The sequence below is a fragment of the Orycteropus afer genome, unplaced genomic scaffold (genome assembly GCF_000298275.1).
Source record: "Orycteropus afer afer isolate SDZICR_OR568_19922 unplaced genomic scaffold, OryAfe1.0 scaffold00063, whole genome shotgun sequence".
Taxonomy (NCBI): Eukaryota; Metazoa; Chordata; class Mammalia; order Tubulidentata; family Orycteropodidae; genus Orycteropus; species Orycteropus afer.
Window position 1 is genome coordinate 2,886,716 of NW_006921650.1, and position 24,275 is coordinate 2,910,990.

Consider the following 24,275-nt stretch of genomic DNA (forward strand, 5'->3'; position numbering starts at 1 on the left):
CTGCACATGGAAGCAAATCCCACACCCCTAGAAGAAAGTACTGATCCCAAACCCCAGGACAGAGTGATGCTTTCTGCCACACAGATAAGTGCTAGTGCCCGGTTTCAGAATCCCACACTGAGAACTCACGGTGCTCCATTAACAACACTGGATGCATCATGCTCTTGTTGGGCAGGGTCATACTGGTTTTCCAAGACAATGCAAGATGTTGGCAAGTAGGAGAAGAGAGAAACACAGCTACTTTTACATCTCTCATAAATGAGATCCCTGGTTTGTTAACTAACCAAAAGTGGTTTGGGATTATTTCAGTAGGTTAAAATTAAGAAGGTATTCTATTATTGCAGAAAAATGTAGTTATTCAACACATGGTTCCTCAATCTTCTTAGAGTAGTGTTACCCTTGTCATCAGTTTCTTTTTTGTCCTCCAGAGAAGAATAGAGAAGGAAGAGCTGGGGCCTCGTCTTGGAACATCCCCATCCTCTGCCTGGGGTGTGTGTTACTGCTCACTGGCACCTTCTGTTGGATCTGATGTTGTCTTTTCTGTCTTTTTGGACTTCCTTTGCATTTGGTCTTGTTCCTTTCGCCTCAGCTTTTCTCTTTGTTTTTCCATTTTCTCTTGAGCCTTCCGAGCCTTCTCTAGAGACACCTTCATTTCCTTAAGTTTTTTTTTGACAAGTGCTCGGTCCTGGGATGATGCCATTCCAAGAGCCTAAGAAGGAAAACACATATACAAACCAAATTTGAAAAACCAATGACCTCTCTGCTTATGATGAAGTTGATAACACATTGTGTGTTTGGACTCACAATCTAATTTAAGCACAGACAGAAGAGGTAAGAACTGAGGAAGAGCTCATTATATTTGCCAAAGAATACACTGGAGGGCTGCGTTTCACTTGTTCTTCTAAGATTCTAGAATAGTATAATCTAAACTTCACAAATACATGCTTTGTATTGGGCTATAGACATTTACAGGCAAAAGTATTATTATGCTCATCAATATTTTCAAAGAGTAGGAGTGGGCATCTGCTGCTATACAGGACTACAAAATGGGCAGGAAGAATAAATATGGCTTCCTTTCTGATCATGATTCGTTTACAGTGAGAACCCAAACTGTCTTTGGGACCAGAACGCCCATGTCAGCGTGACTAGCCATTCTCTCCCTGTTGGCAGGCCTATAAAGGAAGCCTAATTATAATGCAGAGACTGCTCAATGAGCTTGGAATTCAGAATTAGGGGAGTTGGTTATATAGTTTAAATGCTTCATGACCTTAAGAATCAACAGCCAGATGCATCCATCTCCCTGACAGGGACAGTCTTGTCAATGAGGCTTTCATATGCACAGGCTATTGATTGATCTCTAACCTTTTCAAGACAGTCAAGAGATACTCATCTGCCCATCAACCTAGCAGGGGGTGAGGGGTAGCTGGCTCTAAGCTCCTTTTGCCCTTTTTCCACAGGGGTGGGTGCCACATCAGTCTCAGAGAGATGGACTAGATGAGTGGAAATGAGAATATGATGGAAAGGAAGGGAGGACAGGGCCTGCATGTATTTGGGGAACAAAGTCCTGGGGAGACTTTAGGAGTGGTATGCAGGAAAGGAGGAGAAGTGAATAAAGAAGAGAAGATTCATGGGTTTGGTTCTTAATTCTTAATTCTGATGTGATGAAGACATCCACACTGGCCATTATTAAAACTCATACTACATAGGAAGTAAGTAGAGATAATATATAGACCATGTATTGCCAGGTGGAAGCAATGGAGTGGTCCCTAGTTCTCCCAATCAGCAGCTGGCTGTTGGAATTTGGATGCCTAATGGGATTTCCAAAATTCATTTATTACCCAGAAATAAGTCAACATTCTTTCTGCTGACTGTTGATGAGAAGTATTTCTCAAAGAAGCAGAATACTTCTATCTAATGAAAACATTTTAGGTGCTGTAAGTAACACAAATGATATCTGGTAACCTAACATAGACGTATCACTCTTTACCTTAAGCTTACTTCCATCCAACTGCAGGAGTTGCTCTCCAGTGATGTTTTGGGCACTGAATTCAGATACGTACTGCTCCAGATTTAGGCTCCTTAACCAGTGAGAAACCTGCTGCACGCTCCATTCATGAACGGCCCGATTCTGACACTGACTGTGTTTGGGAGACTGTCCATCATCAAGGATCTGAGATAGGAATGTCACGCAGTGTTGTTAAAGGACCACAATGCCATGACTCAGCATGGCACATTATGCTGTAAAAAGGAGTCTCTTGCCTACTAGAGCCACATTTATTTTTAAATCATAAAATGGTAAGCTAATGTTTCTAGTTATATATATAAAGAGAAACACACTTATTATCTATGCTTTTAGGTATTTATAAATTTTAAAAATTCCCCCAAATATAGCAGTATTAGTAATGTAGGATGTTTAATAGTGAAGATACACTCTGATGGTACAAGCTTGTGCATGAAAACACTTTGGAAACATTATCAGATGTAGGAAATAAATATGTCATTAATTGTTTCTATAGGAAATGCAACACTCTCTATTTTTCCTCTGATAAGACATCAGAGATATTTAAAAATACATTTAAAAAATACAACGGTATCTTCTACTCGGAAGAGGAGAGCATTAAGCCCTCAAGCATTCTTAGGGGAAATGTCACATCCATTATTCCATTTAAGCAGCAAAGCAAACCTGTGAATAAGATAGAGGAGATCATATTCATAATTACTTTTAATAGATGAGGAACCTGAAGCTCAGAAAGTGTACATGATCTGTCCAAGTGGTAGAGCTCAACAGAGTGCTTGTACTCCCAATCCCAGGCTTTGTCCAGAGCAAAATATTGTTTTAGCAGAGAAAAGGGGCAGGTTATTCCTAGAAACACTAAGCTGAGAAGAGATGAAGGTGATGACAGGTCTTAGGGGAAGACAGGTGTCACCTTGGTGACCCTGTGGGGAACACAGAAGAGGGGAAGGGTTAAGCTGGGATGAAGGCAAAGAAATGAAACAGAATGGACCGTATCAAGGTAATGGTGATAGAAGACAAACTGAGGAACTCTGGAGGTGGAACTGGAGAGCCACTTAATTCAGAAAAGCTTTTTAAACTAACATATACATAAGGGCAGAGAGTAGAGCTATTTAACACAGGGAACTCCTCCACTATAGAAGCTAGTTTTCTTGTATTGTTGGCTTTTTATATTATCAGCAAAGAGAGAAAGAAGATTCAAACAACATCACATGAGCCACCACATACAAACCACTGATAGCTCACCTCGTCATCTATCATATCCAGGCTCTGAGAGAGGGAGCAACAAAGGAATGAGAAAGACAAATGTTATAGAAACAGAAGACACACATACACAGTGCAAAGCTTTATAAAAACTGAAATCGGAACAAGCCTAAAGAACATGGGCAGAAAAGTTTAAAAGAAAAAAAAAAGTTTTACAAAACAAACATCCTCTTAGAAAGGAAATAATAACAAATATTTAGAGAAAAATATCTTTGTTTACAATGTCTTCCCATTCCTCCCAGGAATGGAATTTCAAATACTGCTATTTCTTTTTTTGTCTCTTGAGGAATTAAGTCAATCACAAAAGTAATTTTCTGCATCTCTTGTACGTGACAGAGGAAAAAAGAAAGTAATCATCAAAATTTCATATTGAATATAAACCATGGCCCTGATGATTTATATGTAAACCTACCCTAAGAAAACACACGTTTTCCCAGAGATAGTTCCTGGATAAACTCTATGATTTGAGAAAGCAGTTCTAACGTAACTGCCATGCAAGTACCTCATCTGATGACAGTGCTAAGGACTGCGAGAGCCCTGGTGTTTTAGGTTCTGCTCCTAAGCCACTCAGGTCTGCCGAACTGGTACTGCTGGGACTGAAGTCATCATTGAAGGTAAAATTCTGAAAAAATAAACAAAGCCTAGTGTTAAGTGAACACAGTGAGTGAACGTGAGGTAGGTGAGTTTCCAAGTTCTAAAAACATTCTTTGTTAGCCATCTTGTAAGAAATGTATGTTCAGTTTGGTGATGACTTTCAACCAGGCTGTGGTTGAGAACACTGCCTCTCTTCTGGCTTATTGGGAATTCTGGGCACTCTCTCCATCTGATAAAAGGACTGGTGTTTTAGAGAAATGGTTCTTCAATCTCTCTTCAAGGGTACAGAATTCATTGTCCTCTGCAACTGTTCAGAGGAGTAATATTAATAAGCCTATCTTCTTTGGCCCTAATCGTGATGAGTAACAGTGTTAAGTGAAGATACAAGATGGTGTGGAGAGGCTGAGTTATTAGGAACAGATGGCAATCCATATTAGAAAGGTAGCTATCGCACCTCCTGGGAAGGATCGCTTGTTGCTGCCTATGATAAATACTGTGAGAAATGGCAGATCCTCTCCTGGATACACCCTTCAAGATGATGAGTTCTGGGGGAGGTCAGAGTCTGACAATACACCAGTAGGTACATGCTAAAATACAACTCTCACACAGCTCTAGCTGATTATCAAAGAGGTTGCAGCACAGAGCAGAAACATGCTCCCAAACAAGTACTTGGGGGTGAGAGTAGAGAGGAGTGTGTTATATAAAACTTCCCCAGGACTTCATTAAAAAAAAAAATGTTCATTGAATATTAAAAGCCAATCAATTAACAATCGTTACATAGCTGCATCTGGGAAAACATTTTAAACAAATCTGGAGACTCTTCAGTGTAAGATAATGGGAGAATTAGTCAAACAACATCTCGATGTCTTAGATATGATGCTAAAAAATGTCATAGCCAAAGTCGCCTATTGTCTTGAAAACTTCTAATAATTGTACATGGCTGGTACCCCAGGAACTCTTAAGCACTTGATCAACACCATCTTGTTTCATATTCTAATTCCTTAGGAACAGGACTGTTAGTTTCCAATTAGGTTCCTTTGTATTGGGTTTAGTTGGTTGCCAAGAATAAATATTATGCCAGAGGCTAGAGAATTCAGTACCAAACAAGCTCCAAGGCTTTCTAAAACTTCAGAAAGGGGAGTCTAAATCAGCACACATGGAGGTATGCTAGCAGAACATTACGGCAGGAGGGAATTTAACACAAACATTACCATTTGACCTCATCTATGGAGATATCACCCCAAACCTAGGTTCAAACCCACTGAACTGTTGACCTCAAGAAGAGAATTAAATTCAAGTAACACTAATCACATTTCTTTTGAGAAAGAAAAGCGAACACAGATAAAAGGAGATCAAACAACATGTGAAAGTTAGCCACCATATGTGTTTCAATAAAATGTTAGATAAGGTTTTGCAACGTCATGCTGGAAATAACCATCATGCATTTAAAAACAAGTTAACACCCATGCACGTAACTCATAATTCTGCTGAAGTTAAAGAAGTTTGGTGATAGAATTACAACAGTTGTTCAACAAGGCAGTTTGATACTAAAAGAGGAAACTAGTAAGGGTGCTATGCCAGCTTTGGTTTGTTTTTTAAAAGAGTTTCACTTAGATGTACTGAACACATATTCAACTGCAAATTTATTTATTTTCCAGTAAATCTTGAAGAGCACAGCAAAATAGTTTTGTAATATAATTTAAAGTGGAATATTTGGTAAACAGATCTATCGTTCTGTTCAATGATTCAAATGCATCTTTCCCAGCATGGCTTAACTGTCAAAGTGAGATTAAACAGCAGTATGTGAAAAGACAGGCAAATCAAAGAGCAATGTACCATCTAGAATGGAACAGTATCAAAGAGGTGATGGTTAAACAAGACTTTCTCTTTTCCCACACAACAAATACCATGCATTGTTTATTGCAGTGTTATCACATTGGTTTCTTGGATCCAGAGTGTACACACAAGTTGAGAGTGCCTTCCAAAGACTGAAGAGGAAGAGGGGTTTGGGTTTTTCTTGTTTGCTTTTTTAATCCATGTGTTTTCTACCTTGGACCCCTTTTTATCTGAAATTAGAGTCTCAGGAGAAAGCTGAAGAGGGCTTGTAGGTGAAGGCAGGTTCCTGAAGGAATAAGATCCTTTTCTGCTTTCATGAAACCATGAGAAAGGCATGCAAGGTGAGCGACAGGAGGCCTGAGCTGGGGGGGAGGTCTTGGGCTTCCAGTTTTCCAGCCTGCCTCTGAAGACCCTGTTTTACAAAAGGAATGAGTGTGTTAGACAATGAAGAGGTACATACAAAACTTAATGAATTCTGAATTTAAAGTAGTATTTTGAGAAACTGTTCCACACAACAGACAAAAAACTTTTTTGCACTTTTGACTAGAACATTAATCTTAGTTACTTTTTGTATCTAAATGGATTGTATAGCAATGATCAACATTTTTGCATTGCTACTGCCATGCTGAATTTTTATGAAATGTGTCTATTCAGTGTACCCAGATATATCAACATTATGGAGGGGCACAGTCTCTTAGGGATTACTATTAGGTTAGTCATTTCCTTCATCTGGCTGACACTGCAGTATGGCACTGCTAGTAAAATTAGCTCAAGACCAGCATTCTTCCCTGTCTTCTTGAGGTCTCATGTTCTTGCTTTGAGACTTTAGAAAATTATATATTTAAGTAACTTAGAAATTTCAGGGTTCATAATAGTAAACTATTAAGAAACTATTAGTAAAACTAAGTAAACTAAGCAGAACCCACATCCTACTGGTTTTTCATCAGAAAATTTAGTGCCTAACAGCCGGGTGGGAGTTCCAGGGTTTACTACTCCCTGAGTACATGGCCTTGGTCTTTTCCCAGCTTTGATTTCCTCATCTGTAAATTGTGGATAATTTATGTATCTCATATGTTGTGAAAAATTAAGTATTAAGATAATGCCTTATTTGAAAAAGGCTTTTAGTAGCCCCAAATCCTGGACAGGTAGCATTAGAAACAAAATTTAAAGATAATATCTAATTAAAACTCTTTCAAAACATTCTTACTGACAATACATGTTCTAGACTAATAATGCCACATGGAATTGTATATCCAGCACTGAGGACAGCACCAGGGGCCATGATGTGAATGTGGTAAAGCCCAGAGGCATTCCTCTTCCAACTTTACACTCCAAGTCAATGGTGGAGTGGTAGAACAGCAGAGTAGGAAGCAAGAAAAGGCCACTTCTAAGAAAACGATCACTGTCTTCAGAGCTGCATACCACCAGGTGAGGTATGCTCTAAAGAACATTTGTGAGTTCTCCACAAGCCTGATGGGGACCCTGCTGAGGCTGTATTCTTTTTTCTTTGTGTATCCTGACTCCAAAACCTCCATGAACTGATGTAACCCCTATGTGGTTTCTAGTATCCTTAAAGGGATTAGTATGCTTCCATCTACATTAGAGTATAGAATGTTGTTGTTGTTAGGTGTCATCAAGTCGGCTCCAACTCATAGTGACCCTATGTACAACAGAACGAAAACACTGCCTGGTCCTGTGCCAGTCTCACAATCCTTGCTATACTTGAGCCCATCGCTGCAGCCACTGTGTCAATCCATCTCACTGAGGGCCTTCCTCTTCTTTGCTGACCCTCCACTTTACCAAGCATGATATTCTTCTCCAGGGAATGGTCCCTTCTGACAACATGACCAAAGTAGGTGAGACAAAGTCTGGCCATTCTCGCTTCCAAGGAGCATTCTGGCTGCATTCCTTGCAGGACAGATTTGTTCATTCTTGTAGCAGTCCATGGTACTTTCAGTATTCTTCGCCAACAACTCACAAGCAACAACTCTTCTTTGGTCTTCCACATTCATTTTCCAGTTGTCACATGTATATGAGGTGATTGAAAATACCACAGCTTGAGTTAGGTGCACCTTAGTCTTCAATGAAACATCTTTGATCTTCAGCACTTTAAAGAGGTCTTTTGCAGCAGGTTTGCCCAGTGCAATACGTTGTCTGATGTCTTGATTGCTGCTTCCATTGGTGTTGATTGTGGAACCAAGCAATATGAAACCTTTGACAACTTCAATCTGTTCTCCATTTATCATAATACTGTTTATTGGTTCAGTTGTGAGGATTTTCATTTTCTTTATGTTGAGATGTAATCCATATGGCAGACTGAAGTCTTTAACCTTCATCAGTAAGTGCTTCAAGTCATCCCCACTTTCAGCAAGCAAAGTTGTGTTGTCTGCATATCACAGGCTGTTAATGAGCCTTCTTCCAATCCTGATGGCACATTCTTCATCATATAGTCCAGCATCTCAGATTATTTGCTCAGCATACAGATTGAATAAGTATGGTGAAAGGATTCAACCCTGATGCACTCTCTTCCTGGTTTTCAACCATGCAGTACCCCCTTGTTATGTTTGAATGACGGCCTCCTGGTTTATGTACAGGTTCCTGATGGGCACAATCAAGTGCTCTGGAATTCCCATTCTTCTCAATGTTGTCCATAATTTGTTACGATCCACACAGTCAAATGCTTTCACATAGACAAGAAAACACAAGCAAACATCTTTCTGGTATTCTTTGCTTTCAGCCAAGATCCATCTGACATCAGCAATGATATCCCTCATCCTCTTCTGAATCCAGCTTGCATTTCTGGGAGTTCTCTGTCAATATACTGCTGTGATCGTTTTTCAATTATCTTCAGCAAGATTTTACTTGAGTGTGATATTAATGATATTGTTTGATAAATTTCACATTCTGTGGGATCAGCTTTCTTTGCAATGGGTACAAATATGGATCTCTTCCAGCAGTTGGCCAGGTAGCTGTCATCCAAATTTCTTGGCATAGAGTGCCTCCAGCACGGCATCCGTTCAGTTCTTTCAATTTGAGAAATGCTGAGTGTGTTCTTCCCTTTTGGTTTTCTAGCTCCAGGTCTTTGCACATTTCATTATAATAATTGGTTCTGTCTTCTCGAGTTGTTCTTTGAAATCTTCTATTCAGCTCTTTTATCTTGTCATTTCTTCCATTTGTTTTAGGTACTCTTTGCTCAAGGGCAAGTTTCAGAGTCTCTTCTGACATCCATTTTGGTCTTTTCTTCCTTTCCTGTCTTTTTAATGACCTTTTGCTTTCTTCATGGGTGATGTTCCTGATGTCATCCCACAATTCCTCTAGTTTTTGGTCATTGGTATTCAATGCACCAAATCTATTCTTTAGAGTATAGACATATAGAATATATATATTTTAAACTTTCTATTACTTTAAAATTATTGACCTATTAGCTTACTAAACATCTTTTCTAAAATATATGCCAATCAAACACTTGGGCATACAAAAGGAGGAAGGATGGTTTGAGAACAGTATTCTATTACCACTTATAGTCTGTTTCACTTTGTGGAGACATCTGTTAGGAATAACATGAAATTCTTTCTTAATTCCTCCCTCCTGTCTACACTCCCTCTTTCCCTCCATCATTTCTCCCTCCTTTCTGTCCTTTGTCCCTGCTTTCTTTCTTTTTTTTTTTTGGACTGTGATGGAAGTTTATGTGCTCAGACACATAAACTCAATATAGATCTTTAATGAGACCCTTGAAAATGCAGGCTGGCAGAAGTGAACTCTTGACTATGATTACAGAGGATCGAACAGGTATATATTCTATATTTCCATTTTACCTTCATTTTTAGATTGTACTAATGGGTTGCTGTCATTTTTTGGAAAAAAAAAAGATAGAATTATAAGTTACTGTTACACTCCTAATAATTTTATTATTTGGGACTAGGAAAAACAATGACTTCATATTAGCCCTTTATAGTCCAAAGCTGTCATTTTCTTTGGGGGGGGGGTAGCTATACTCTAGCATTTAAGTTATTTATAGTTAACAGCTCTATACCAGTTAACTCATTTGTATACATCTTAAAACAATTTATCTCAGGGTGTAAGCACCTAAAAATTAAATTGCTCAGTAAACATTCCATGGTAGTGTTTTTTCCTTTTTCTCTGAGTACAAGATATGTGAAGTATTCAGAATCTAAACTGCTGGAAGAAAAAAAAAAGTATGGAAAGGCTATATAGTCCAAGAAGGTTGTCCAAACCCAAAACCAAACCCACTGCCACTGAGTTGTTTCTGACTCATAGCAATCTTATAGGACAGAGTAAAACTGCCCCATAGGATTTCCAAAGGTGTAAATCTTTACAAAAGCAGACTACCAGATCTTTCTTATGTAGGGTGGCTAGTGGTTTTGAACTGCTGACCTTTTGGTTAGCAGCCTAGTGTCTAACCACTGTGCAACCACGGGTCCTTAAGAAGCTAGTAAAGAAAAGAGAGGTAGCTGCAACCAGAGGAAGTGTTGTGGATTTTGATTTACTCAAATCAGTACTTTTGTAAGGTTCCAATATCCACCAAAGAGATGGGTTGGAAAGCTAGCACTGTCTGAATGGTACCTGGAGAGTCTATTGTATAACAGATATGGAAAACACATAGCCCATCATCTTGGACACACCTTATTCCCAGATCCCAAGGTCTAATTAAATCTATGATCAACAATCAACTAGGCCCATTCTGTGATAGTTAATGTGGAGTGTTCAACCTTAACTTGCTTAAGATGGTAAAACTGTTGCTTCCCAACACTGAGGGTTGAAAATGAAATAGCAAGCTGATCATGCAAATAGGACCCCTACTATCAAAGTGCAAATGTTAAGTTTAGGAATAATATATATCTTGGTTAAGGGTTTAAGAAAGTCTGTACTATTAAAAATCTGAGAAATCTGTCTACTGATTCTACCTTAAAAAATTTAACTGATTAGATTTCTGTTTTTAAGGTACAAACTAAGTAAAACACATTGTTAAGAGCAGTAGGATGTTTCAAAAAAAAAAAAAAATCCAAACTCACTGCCATCAAGTTGGATCTGAGTGATAGTGACCCCTCCTTGGGTTTCCAAGGCAGTATCACTATGGAAGTAGAACCCAATCTTCCTTCCAAGGAGTGGCTGGTGGGTTTGAACCGTTTATAGAGTCATCATATTTATAGTTTTAACATATTAGATTTATGAGAGGTTTTTAAGTACAGAAAATTGTTTTGCTTGTTAGGAATGCAAGCTTGTCGGGTTTCAGCTACTTGAAGTGCTTATAAAGGGTACTGAATACATTAAATCTGTAGTTGCAGCTAAAAACAAGACAGCCAGTTCAAGGGGATAGAGTCTACTCTATCAAGTCTAGGTAAACATTAAACAAGATGATTTTTTATTTGTATTTTACATAAAATTTTATAGGATATATAAACAAAATAACAAGATTTATAAGTTGAATTAAAAAAAAAAAAACACAAAAGAACTACATGATCATATCCATCGACGAGGAAAAGGTATTTCACAAAATCCAACACCTAATCCTGATAAAAATACTGAACAAAATAGGTATATAAGGGAAATTCTTCAACACAATTAAAAGTGTATATAAAACCAACAGTCAACATTATTCTCAATGCAGAGAGACTGAAAGCATTCCCCTTACGAACAGCTACCATACAAAGATGCTCTTTATTACCATTCTTACTCAACACTGTATTGGAAGTTCCAGCAAGAGAAATAAGGCAAGAAAGGGAATGAAAAAGCATCTAAAGTTGACAAAAAAGAAGGAAAACGATCTCTATTTGTACATGATATGATCCTATTCGCAAGAAAATTACTGGAGCTACTGAAAGTTTCAACAGTGTCAGGATACAAAAATACAAAATATAAAAATCAGTAAGATTTCTTTACACTAATGAAGAGAACTCTGAAAAGGAAATCAGGAAAACAATGCTGTTTATAATAACCACTCAAAAGGTGAGGTACTTAGGAATAAATCCCATCAGATACACTAAAGACTTCCAGAAAGAAAACTACGAAATGCTAACACAAGAAACCAAAAGAGAGCTACATAAATGGAAGGATATACCATGCTCATGGACAGGAAGACTTAACACAAAAATGTTAATACTTCCCAAAGTAATGTATTGATATAATGCAGTCCTGATCCAGATTCTATCTTCATTCTTTAAAGAGATGGAAAAACTAATAACAAAAAGAAAGAGACCTCAGAGAAGCAAAGCACTACTTAAAAAAAAAAAAAAAAAAAAAAAAGGAGGACTCATACTCCCTAATTTCAAGCCTCTGCACAGCCTGGTACTGGTACAATGACACACACACAGACCATAAACAGAATTGAGAACCCTGGAATAAATATATCCATCTATGGTCAGCTGATCTTTGGCAAAGGGCCAAAACTTATTAACTGGGGGAAAAGATAAACTCTTTAATAAATGTTGCTGGTAAAACCAGATGTCCATTTGCAGAAATATAAAACTAAACCCCTTTCTCACACCATATAAAAAAATGAACTCAAGTTGAATCAAAGACCTGAATGTAAAACTTAAAATTATAGACAGTCAAAGAAAAAATAGGGAAAAAACTTAGGGACCATAATACATGGCATAAATACGCTATTGAATATAACTAAAAATGCACAAACACCAGAAGACAAAACATATGACACTCAGACACACCAAAAGATTTACCAAAAGAGTAAAAAGAGAACCCAAAGACTGGAGGAAAAAAAATGGGCAACGACATATCAGTCAAAGAGTTAATGTCTAAAATTTACAGAAAGCCTCAACAACAAAAAGGCAAATGATCCAATTTAAAAATGGGCAGAGGGCAAGAACAGTTCACCAAAGAAGACATTCAGGCGGCTAACAAACATGAAGAAAATGCTGACATCAATAGCCATTAGAGAGATACAAACAAAACAACAATATCATTTCACCCCAGCACTGATAGCAAAGTTCAAAAAAGCAGAAAACAACAAAGGATGTAGAGAGACTAGAACTCTCATACACTGCTGGGGAGACTAAAATGGTACAACCATTGTGGAAAATGGTATGGTGAAAAAGCTGGAAATAGAATACCATATGATCTAGTAATCCTACGATTTGGTATATGTCCTAGAGAAACAAGAGCCGTGACAAGAACAGATATATGCACACCCCTATGTTCAGTGCAGCATTATTTACAAATAGCCAAAAGACGGAAACAACCTAAGTGCCTATCAATGGATGAATGGATAAACAAACCATGGTACACACACACAATGGGATGCTATATAATATTAAAGAACAATGATCAAATCTGTGAAACATCTTATAAAATGAATGAACCCAGAGGATATTATGTTGAGTCCTTACTAGTTAATCACAAAAGGATAAATATTGTATGAGAGCACTATTGAAAAAAGTGAAGAAAAGGGTTTCACACACAAAAAAATATTCTTGGATGGTTACCAGGGGAGGCAGGGGAAAGGAGGGTAAGCCACATTTTAACTTGGGTGAAGGGGAAGGAATGAAAAAGAAAAAAATGAGAACAAAAACATATTATTCTTTAATTTTTACATATATAACTCTCCTAAAAATGCTGAACTTTAATATTTGAGGCATTAGTAACACTACTCCTCATTTAAAACCCAAATAATCCTTTTTTTTTTTTTTTTAGCAACTCTACCTTGTTGCTGAGTAACAAAAACTTCATCTAAAGTTTCTTTGAGAGAAATAGCATCTATGAAGAATTGCCTAGAATATAATTCATACACTCCATTATTCTTCAAGATACTATAAAAGTCACCCTTGGATGAATAAGACTGACAGCAAAAAACATATGGAGAATACTTTATTTTATATCTTTCCTACGAGAACTGCTTTAAAAAATGAATATGTGTTGATTTACAGAATAAGTGAATAATGAGTTAGAAATTAACAGAGAATTTGTTTTTCACAGAATCATATAGATCAACACTGCCCAACAGAAATACAATGTGAGCAATACATGTATTTTAAATTTTCCAGTACCAAAACCAAACCAAACTCACTGCTGTCGAGTAAGCTCTGACTCCTAGCGACCCCTCCTTGGGTTTCCAAGGCAGTATCACTATGGAAGTAGATTGCTCAAGCTTCCTTCCAAGGAGTGGCTGGTAAATTCAAACTGCCAGCCTCTGGTTACCAGTCAAATGCCTTAGGGACTATGCCACCAGAGCTCCCAACTTTTCTAGCAGCCACATTAAAAAGAAAACATAAAAAACTAAAATGAGGTGAAATTAACTTTAATAACATACTTTATTTAACCCCAAATATCTAAAATATTATTATTTCTACATGTAATAAATATTTCAAAGTTATTCATGAGTTATTTTGCATTATTTTTTTCATAATAGGGCTTTGAAACCAAGCATGTGTCTGTATGGCACATCTCAATATTGACTAGCTACATTTCAAGTGCTCAACAGCTACCATAACAGTGAAGGAAATGAAGTGAACAAAATAGAAAGTTAGAGACAATGGAGTTTAGTCCAATTCCCTTAACTATCTATCTATCTATTTATTTAAGAAACCAAAGTGCAAGGAATTTAGACTTACTTATAACAAAGTTAGGATTTCCTTGGGATGTGTGAGATTCCAACTGTTTTCTTTCTACTATTCACACTTCTAAGTTGAATGTGAATTCCTTTCGACAGACATTCCTATCATCTCCCTTCCCCATCCTTTTCCCACACATCATCATTCAGCGTCCTTCTTAGATACACACATGTACTCACAGGGCTTTCCATTTACTGGGTGAACCAGGAGTTTCTCCTACAGAGCTCCAAAGTGCATGCACCACTGACATCTGTGGTTATTTATTCTAGGATTTAGGATATTTTATTTTACTCTTCAGTGTGCACTTTAGGAAATAGATAAGCACTGATGACTAAATATTTCCTGATTTAATCATCTCCTAAAACAAACAAACGAAAAAAACCTCACTGCTATTGAGTCTATTCTGACTCATAGTAACCCCCTTTAGGTTTTCGAAGTGGTAAATCTTTACAGAAGTAGACTGCTCAGTCTTTCTTTTGGGGAGTGGCTGGTGGGTTTGAACTGCCAAACTTTTTGGTTAGCAGTCAAATGCCTTAGGCACTACACCCACCAGAGCTCATTAATCATCTCCTGTCCTACTTAAATTAGAACATTAATTGAACACATATTTGAAGAAGACAGAACCAAATAATATTTCTTTGCATGGTTTATGTGTCACTATTTTATTTAACTCATCTAGTGTCTCTATTCTACCACTCATCTGTCAGTTTGTCATACTGTGCTGGCTTGCATGTTGCTGTGAGGCTGGAAGCTATGTCACCAGTATTTCAAATACCAGCAGGGTCACCCACGGTGGACAGGTTCCAGTGGAGCTTCCAGAGTAAGACAGACTCGGAAGAAGGAAGGAGCCAACTACTTTTCAAAGTACTGGCCAGTGAAAACCTTACGAATAGCAGTGAAACACTGTCTGATATAGTACTGGAAAACTTTATGAATAGCCCTGGAAACGTTGTCTGATACAGTGCCAGAAGATGAGCCCTTCAGGTCAGAAGACACTCAAAATAAGACTGGGGAAGAGCTGCCTCCTCAAAGTAGGGTTTACCTTAATGACGGATGGAGTGAGCTTTTGGGACCTCCATTTACTAATGTATGACTCAAAATGGGAAGAAACAGCTGAAAACATCCATTAATAATTAGAACATGGAGTGTATGAAATATGAATCTAGGAAAATTTGAAGTTGTCAGAAATGAAACGGCATGTATAAAGATCCATATCCTAGGCATTAGTGAGCTGAAACGGACTGGTTTTGGCCATTTTGAATCAGACAACCATATGATCTACTATGCTGGGAATGATAAAATTGAAGAGGAATGGCATGGCATTCATCATCCCAAGAAATGTTTCAAGATCTGTCCTGAAGTACAATGCTGTCAGTGATAGCATAGTATCCATAAGCCTACAAGGAAGACCCGTTAATACTACTATTATTCAAATTTACGCACCAATCAAAGCAGAGGTGAGGAAATGAAAGATTTTTACCAACCTCTGCAGTCTGAAATTCACCAAACATGCAATCAAGATGTATTGATTATGGGTGATTGGAATGTGGAAGCTGGAAACAAAAAAGAATCACTGGTAGTTGGAAAATATGGCCTTGGTGACAGAAATGACACCAGAGATTGTATAATAGAATTTTGCAAGGCCAATGGCTCATTCATTGCAAATACCTTTTTTCAACAACATAAACTGCGGCTACACATGTCAACTGCACTGGAAGGAATACACAGGAATCAGATTGACTACATCTGTGGAAAGAGGCGATGGAGAAGCTCAATATCTTCAGCCAAAACAAGGTCAGAAGAAGCTGACTGTGGAACAGACAACCAACTGCTCATATGAAAGTTCAAGTTGAAGCTGAAGACAATGAAAACAAATCCAAATTAGCCAAATTATGACCCTTATTACATCCCACCTGAATTTAGAGGCCACGTGAAGAACAGATTTGATGCACTGAACACCAACAACTGAAAACCAGAGGAACTGTGGGACGACATCAAGAACATCATCCATGAAGACAGCAAAAGGTCATTAAAAAGACAGGAAAGGAAGAAAAGACTAAAATATATGTCAGAAGAGACTGATATGTGCTCTCAAACAGAGAGGAGCAAAAGCAAATGGAAGAAGTGACAAGATAAGGGCTGAACAGAAGACTTTAAAGAGCAGCTCAAAAAGACAGGGTCAATTACTACAATGAAATGTGCAAAGACCAGGAGTTAGAAAAACAAAAGGGAAGTACACACTCAGCATTTGTCAAGTTGAACGAACTGAAGAAAAATATTCAAGCCTCAAGTTGCAATACAGAAAGATTTTTTAGGCAAAATATGGAATGATGCAGAAAACATCAAAAGAAGATGGAAGGAATACCCAGAGTCACTGTACCAAAAAGAATGGTCAATGTTCATCTATTTCAGGAAGTGGCACATGATCAAGAACCAATCTACTGAAGGAAGAAGTTGAAGCTGCACTGAGGTAACTGGTGAAAAACAAGCCTCCAGCAATTGACGGAATACCCACTGAGGTGCTTTAACAAATGGACGCTGCACTGGATGCACTTACTCATCTGCCCCAAGACATCTGGAAGGCTGCTACCTGGACAACTGATTGGAAGAGATCCTTATCTGTACCCATTCCAAAGAAAGGTGATCCCAAAGAATATGTACATAATTGAACAACATCATCAATATCACACGTAAGTAAAATCTTGCTGAAGCTCATTCAAAAATGGTTGCAGCAATATATTGACAGGGAACTTCCAGAAATGCAAGCTGGATTCAGAAGAGGATGTGGAATGAGGGATATCATAGCTGATGTAAGATGGATCTTGGCTGAAAGCAAAGAATACCAGAAAGATGTTTACTTGTGTTTTATTGACTATGCAAAAGCATTTGACTGTGTGGATCGTAACAAATTATGGGTAACATTGAGAAGAATGGGAATTCCAGAACACTTGATTGTGCTCATCAGGAACCTGTACATAGACCAGGAGGCTGTCATTCAAACAGAACAAGGGGATACTGTACAGTTTAAAACCAGGAAGAGAGTGCATCAGGGTTGTATCCTTTCACCATACTTATTCAATCTGTATGCTGAGCAAATAATCTGAGATGCTGGACTATATGATGAAGAATGTGCCATCAGGATTGGAGGAAGACTCATTAACAACCTGTGATATGCAGAAGACACAACTTTGCTTGCTGAAAGTGAGGATGCCTTGAAGCACTTACTGATGAAGGTTAAAGACTTCAGTCTGCCATAAGGATTACACCTCAACATAAAGAAAATGAGAGTTCTCATAAATGGACAATAAGCAGTATTATGATAAATGGAGAACAGATCAAAGTTGTCAGGGATTTCATTTTACTTGGATCCACAATCAACACCAATGGAAGCAGCAGTCAAGACATCAGACAACATAATGCACAGGGTAAACCTGCTGCAAAAGATCTCTTTAGAGTGCTGAGGAGCAAAGATGTCTCTTTGAAGACTAAGGTGTGCCTAACCCAAGCTATGGCATTTTTAATCACCTCATACACATGTGAAAGCTAAACAATGAATAAGGAAGACTGAAGAAAAGTTGATGCTTTTAAACTGTGTTGGCGAAAAATACTGAAAAGTACCATGAACTGCCAGAAGAACGGACAAATCTGCCCTGGAGGAAGTGCAGCCAGAACACTCCTTGGAAGCAAGAATGTCCAGACTTCGTCTCACTTACTTTGGTCATGTTGTCAGAAGGGACCATTCCCTGGAGAAGGATACCATTCTTGGTAAAGTAGAGGGCCAGCGAAAAAGGGGAAGGCCCACAATGAGATGGACTGACACAGTGGCTGCAGTGATGGGCTCAGGCAGAGCAAGGTTTGTGAGGATGGCTCAGGATCGGGGAGTGTTTTGTTCTGTTGTACACAGGTTGCTATGAGTCAGAGCTGACTAGACGGCACCTAACAACAACAACAACAACAGTACTTCCATTTATTTCATGCTGGTCATGTGCTGAACCATTATGTCATCATATGAGGCACAACAGAATAGACTCTTTATGCTCTAAGGAGGGAGAAACTAAAACCAAGACCAAACTTAGCAAATGTCTTCCACTTAAAGTCTAATAGTCCCATGTTGCAGGTTGTTAATGAGTCTTTTTCCAATTCTGATGCCACGTTCTTCTTCATATAGTCCAGCTTCTCGGATTATTTGCTCAGCACACAGATTGAATAAGTATGGTAAAAAGTTTGATGAAAAGTCTAAGAGATATGATTAGTAAGTCAATCAGTGAATGGTTGTCCTGTTTCCAAGACAGCCTCACAGGTGGTGAGTTTATTGCCAACTCTTCTTTACAATTGCAGCATGACCCTGGAGCCCACAGTGTTTATCACCCGCCTACCTTCAGGGACCCGGTGAAACCAACTCAACTGCATTAAGCTCCTACTGGGCAGTAATTCTGTTCTTCCTGGAATATGTTTTATAATGTGCTGAGCCCATTACCAATCTATACAGGAGAACAGAGGCTGCCATTAGATTTGATTAGTGCTAACCAATTACTCTGATAGCTCAAAAAATATTTTTTTGGACACAGAAAAATGATCCCATTTTACCCTTGTTCTTCTACTATTTCAATTTCCTGCCAAAATCCTACTGTAATTACAAATAATTATTAAAATATGTTTCTAATTGAAAGCTATTCTGCAGTGTTGGCACATGCGGAATGCAGTACTTTGTGACAACTGAAACAGAGGGACTCCAGAGTTAATATGTTAGATAGAGCTGGGCAGGAAGCTGGCTAGAACAAAGTTTGGCTGTTGGTTCAAAAGCTAACAGGCCTCAGGTTTAACTCCAGTTTTGCTAAGTGAGAACTCACAAAGAGAACCAATATTTACTTGACTTTTATCTGGAATTTACACAATGACAGGATAACCTCTGGCTACTACAACTGATATTCAGTCAGAACATTCTCTCCCTTGCTGGATGCCTCTTCATTCCTTTCAGGGAGGAGCCACCAAGGTCAGAGGTGGTGACCAAAGGAAGAGCACTATCACTTCAAAGTGTCCCAGATTCTCTTCCTTTGTGTATATGTGCATTTTTCTCTCCTGTGAATGGAAGAACCATATTTCTGAAAATATTTGATAGTTTTTTATGCTTAAGGCACAATGTAGATCATTTTACATTTTTCATTCCCAAACCACACAAAGTTAAATTGCTTTTGACTCACATATGGTCTCTGATTTACATTTATTCCTCCTGAGACTGTTGTTTTCAATACAAAAAGTTTCCTACCCTTTCCTCATTGTATAGCAGGAAATTCAGACTATCAGAAAGAATTAATTTGGGAATTCTCTCTCTTCATCTCCAAACCCCTTTCTCTTGTATTCTCAGGAAGAAGGTATACTTTCTTCATCAAGTTCTAAGACCAAAAAGGAAAAAGGAAGAAAAGGAAACACACAGAGGACAACCCACAGAAGAGATAAACCAAAAGCAAACTGACCTCACTGCTATGGAGATGATTCTGACTCACAGCCACCCTCACTGGGTTTCCAAGGCTGTAAATCTTTATGGAAGCAGACTGCTTCATCTTTCCTCTGCAGAGCAGCTGGTAGGTTAGAACCACCAACCTTTTGGTTAGCAGCCTAATGTCTTAACCACTACACCACCAGAGTCCTTATAAAATAGGTAAGTGGTCCTCAAATGATTTTACTGTTTTCTCCTTAGCATTTTGTCTGTTCCTTAATCTATGACAGAGATGATTCCCAAATCTCACAAAGAAATTTAAAGGTCATTAGATGCATAACTAACTGGAGGTGACATGTTGTTGTTGTTCTTATGTGCTGTCGAGTCGGCCCCAACTCATAGTGAGCCCTCCTTGGGTTTCTGAGGTGGTATCACTACAGAAGAGCCCAACCTTCTTTCCGAGGAGTGGCTGGTGGGTTTGAACTGCCAACCTTCTGGTTAGCAGTCAAGTGTGTTAGGCACTATGCTACCAGAGCTCCTGGAGGTGACATAGTATGTTGGAAAAGATTCAGACAGGAGGCAGAAACTCCAGCTTGACATTAATTGCCTGCTGCATAATCCTGGGCACATCAATTAAATTCTATGAAGGTGAAGCTCTTCATCAATGAAAAGGTACTATTATCTGCTTGCTAACGTAATTGAAAGGATCAAATGAAGAAATAAATGTAAAAGTGCTTTGTAACTTATAAATAAAAATATTAAAATAGATTTCTATCTTAATTATTACTTCTGAATACTTCCTATATGCCAGGCACCACTTTACTTTATTATGTAAAGTACTTTAAAATTAAGTACTTTACATAATAACTAATTTAATCCTTGCAATTACCTTATGAGGTAGGCACTATTATTCCCCCTATTTTATATAAAAGCAAATGGAGGCACTAAGGATTAAATAACTTGTCCACCAGTAAAAAGATAGCAAGAGGAAGAGGTAGGATTCAGTTCTAACAGTCTGACTCCACAGGCTTGTACTTTGCTTCCCTATATAAAGTTTTCAATTTAAAAATTATGTAATCTCAGAATAAAATTGGGGAAACTTGACAACATGCTATAGAAAGCTCACTTCTAGGAAAGTCATCATTGAATAGTAACCATAGTTACAGTGCCTGCACAATCAATTAAGTAGGCAAAGGCAGCCAGCACAGTGGCTGTTCTTATTCCATGTGGAAAGGACAATCTTGAAAGCCAACAAAGGGAGCGTAAATGCAAAACCACTCTTTCAGACAAAAAGAGAAGGCACCAGCATTTTGTGTAGCCAAGCAAAAACCTGATATATGTCTAAAGTCTTCCGTAGAATATTTATGCTCTACTTAGATAAAGATTGATTGAAACTGCTAATGTGATCATAATTCTGCAATCAAGGACCAATTGGTATACCCAAGGCCAGCTGTGTGCTATAACTGGAGAAGGAAAAATATCATCTGACTGTGCAGTTTTTCTTTTATCTCAACTCTAGGAATTTCACTTCAGCTCAAAGATATTAATCATTATTTCAGCTAACGAAGGAAAGGGACCAGAAAGTGTAGACACAGAGATAAATCTATGTTCTAATCCCCCTCCCGTACCTGCTCCCTGGAGAAAACCTATTGGCTTCTTTTTCCTTTTCTTTCCATTTCTTTCCCTTGTTGGAATTCCTTCGCAAAGGTGCCCTATAATGACAGCACACAGTCAAAGAGGGGAAGCTGAAATTTTCTCCTTTAATTCCTTTTTTACAGAGGGAACTAGCTTTTAATATCATGATGTGCTTACCCCAGGTCCACAAACTTCCGCTTAATTTTTCCACCTTGCATCACCAATGAACTGGATGCCCTCAGTGAGACAGAACCTTTGGCACCATCTAGGATATACATATATATGGAAAGATCAGTTATTATTATTTTAAAACTATGACTCAAAAGTCAGTGCATATCGAAATCTAAGGGGTTTACTTAAATTTCTAATTGTAAAAGAAAAAATAAAAAAGGATGTCTTTTTATAAGAAACAGCAGCATATTGCAGCATATTTAGTTAAGCCAGTAGAGGTCCTGTTGGGCCTAATATTCATCACAAAGAGTTTTCACTTCACACCTATTGGAATGAACAAAATAAGCAAACATAAACACTATCAAATCATCTTTTGCATTCAAAGATGGAATCAAAATGACTTTCCTTCTGTTCCTTCTTTGGCTCTAACTCTTAACTTCAAATGCCTAGGCTTGTCCTCCATGTCTTTGGTTAATGCCTTCCAACATTTCCCTCAAAACTTCAAAGCCCAGTACAGAACATCGCCACTAGGAGTCTGGGATGTTTTGAGAGAAAGTGAGAATAGAAGCTGTCCCTTTTGCTCTCCCTTGTTAATGGACTATGGCCAGTCCTGGGACAGAGAAAGGTAGAACATGGGGGAGACTTTTAAGCAGATCAGCTATAAAACGTATGTACCTTGTGAAAGGTCCCTCTCAGAAGTTGGACTGGAGCACAAACTGGCAGGCTCCCATGAAGTGGAAGATGCCAAATCTCCTCAGTGGGTGGGACTGACTGATCTTTGCCTGGCACTCTAAAGGGGTAGCAGCTGCTCAGGGCTGGGACACTTGAAAGGATGCCAAAAAACAGTCAACAAGCTTGGTGAACAGAGTTCAGTGTCAAATGTAGTAACTAGATTCCTCTGGTGGCATTTATTCTACCTCAGGCATGGTAGATAACTCCTAAAGCTAAGCTTGTAGTATTCAGACACTATTTGGCTTTTATTTCAGCATATCCAATGACCTGATTAACCAACTTGGCGTTTTAAATCTAATGCCTATTTGTATATGAAACTACTCTCTAATTTTCTGTTGGTGTATGTTTGTCTACCTTCTTTTAAGAACTGTTACAAATTTCAGGAACTTTCCGGCATGGAGTACAGAGAGAATGATACCTAAAAAAGTGTTCAATTACCCTTGCAGGTTACTTTTGCTCAAGATTTTCGTTTTCTTCAAGAGAAATTTCTAAACACATACAGATCTTTAAAAAACATAAAGTGTTCACACAGTTGAACCATAGCTAAGGGTCTAGTTCAAACCTCTAAAACAAAACAGGACACTGACAAAAACTCCTAAAATTTTTAGCAATGGGCTTTTCATATTTTTAGCTAATGATACTCAGATTACAATAATCAATTCCTTGATATATACATAATGAAATGCAAGAGCCAGGAATATGTCCATGTTAAGATCCACTTATAGCCTCAAATATTATTATGGATATTTGCATCATTACTCCTTAGGGAACTAAATTAAATAGCCATAGATATGAAACATAAATACACAGACAAACTCCAAAGTGATGGCACAAATGCCTTCTAAGGTGATTCTGCTAATGGACTTTTTTTTTTTTTTTTTTTAAAAAAAAGCAGGATTTCAATTTTCTTAAGAGAGGCAGAAATAAAGTGCTGGATTCTTCCAGATCAATTCTAAAACAACTCTTAATGGCTAGGAGTACAACATAGTTAAAAGGGAGACTGCCTAATTATTTTCTGAATTAGAGAGAGCTGCGAAGTTTTTTAAAAAACAGGTGGTAAGAGGACCCGATGAGACAATGTACATGAAAGCACTCTGTAAGCTATTAGATACACGCATTTGAACATCTCAGGACTAAAAACCTGATTTTGTCAATCACAGAATCTGCTGCTAGGCAACCTCCCATCATTATCTCAGACATTTACCAAATTGTGTTCCAAGGAACATTTGAATGAATGCTTCCAAAAGGCTAAGAGGCAAGATGAAGTAACAATGTACTTCCCCATTATAAACCAATCAAACACATCATTAGTGTATATCAGAACTTTTATTCTGCATTAAAACCAACATTGGTTTGGTATGACTTCAGCTAGAGAGAATATACATGAGATGCTTTTACTGTTCTGTTGTTTTGTTAGCTTTATACAAGACTTCCATTAGGCATTCTGGAATCTCTCCAATACTACCTTCACGAGCAATTAGAAGTATGGGTCATCCAGTTGGGTGCCTCAGTTTTAACCTTTGGCAATCTGTTTTTCATTTTCAATGGTTATAAATGATCTACTGATAGCTAAATCCTAGGGTCTTGTCTTAGACAGTATTCTCTTTAATCTCTAGGCAGTAAGACTCTTGACTACCTCTTCTTCCTAACTGGGGACTCCTAAATCTGCTTCCTAGTCTGGCATTTTTCCTAAGCCCACCAGCTCTTCTGTGGGCTTTTTTTTTTTTTTTTGAGTTATTAATCTTTCTTCATGCTTTTAATGTCCTATTTTAGAAAACGGCAAGACTATCCTTGCTGATGCTAGAAAACGTTTGAGCAGTTCTGACTCTCATTTTCTTCCATCTGTATATAGTCAACTCACTTTTCATGAGCTTGTGGATGATTTTTTTCCCTGTCACTGTCTCACCTACAATGAGACCACTGCTACTGTTTTGTACCTCATCTTGCTCATTACTAGTGTCTTTTCCTTTTTATTTGTCTGCACAGATATTCTGAATTTTCCTAGGAT

The 24,275-nt window shown here is 38.0% G+C and overlaps 1 protein-coding gene across 1 annotated transcript in view; it reads right to left on the reverse strand.

The window, feature by feature from the left end:
• Window positions 1-496: 496 nt before the first annotated feature.
• The window catches only part of PPP1R9A (protein phosphatase 1 regulatory subunit 9A), a 577,130-nt gene continuing 553,351 nt past the window's right edge, over window positions 497-24,275 (reverse strand). The window contains exons 14-19 of the mRNA XM_007939795.1: window positions 21,542-21,629; window positions 21,358-21,441; window positions 5,807-6,119; window positions 3,780-3,899; window positions 1,988-2,170; window positions 497-709 (exon numbers count right to left, since the gene is read on the reverse strand). Of these exons, the coding sequence (XP_007937986.1) occupies window positions 497-709; window positions 1,988-2,170; window positions 3,780-3,899; window positions 5,807-6,119; window positions 21,358-21,441; window positions 21,542-21,629 (1,001 nt within the window). The remainder of the gene's footprint in view (window positions 710-1,987; window positions 2,171-3,779; window positions 3,900-5,806; window positions 6,120-21,357; window positions 21,442-21,541; window positions 21,630-24,275) is intronic.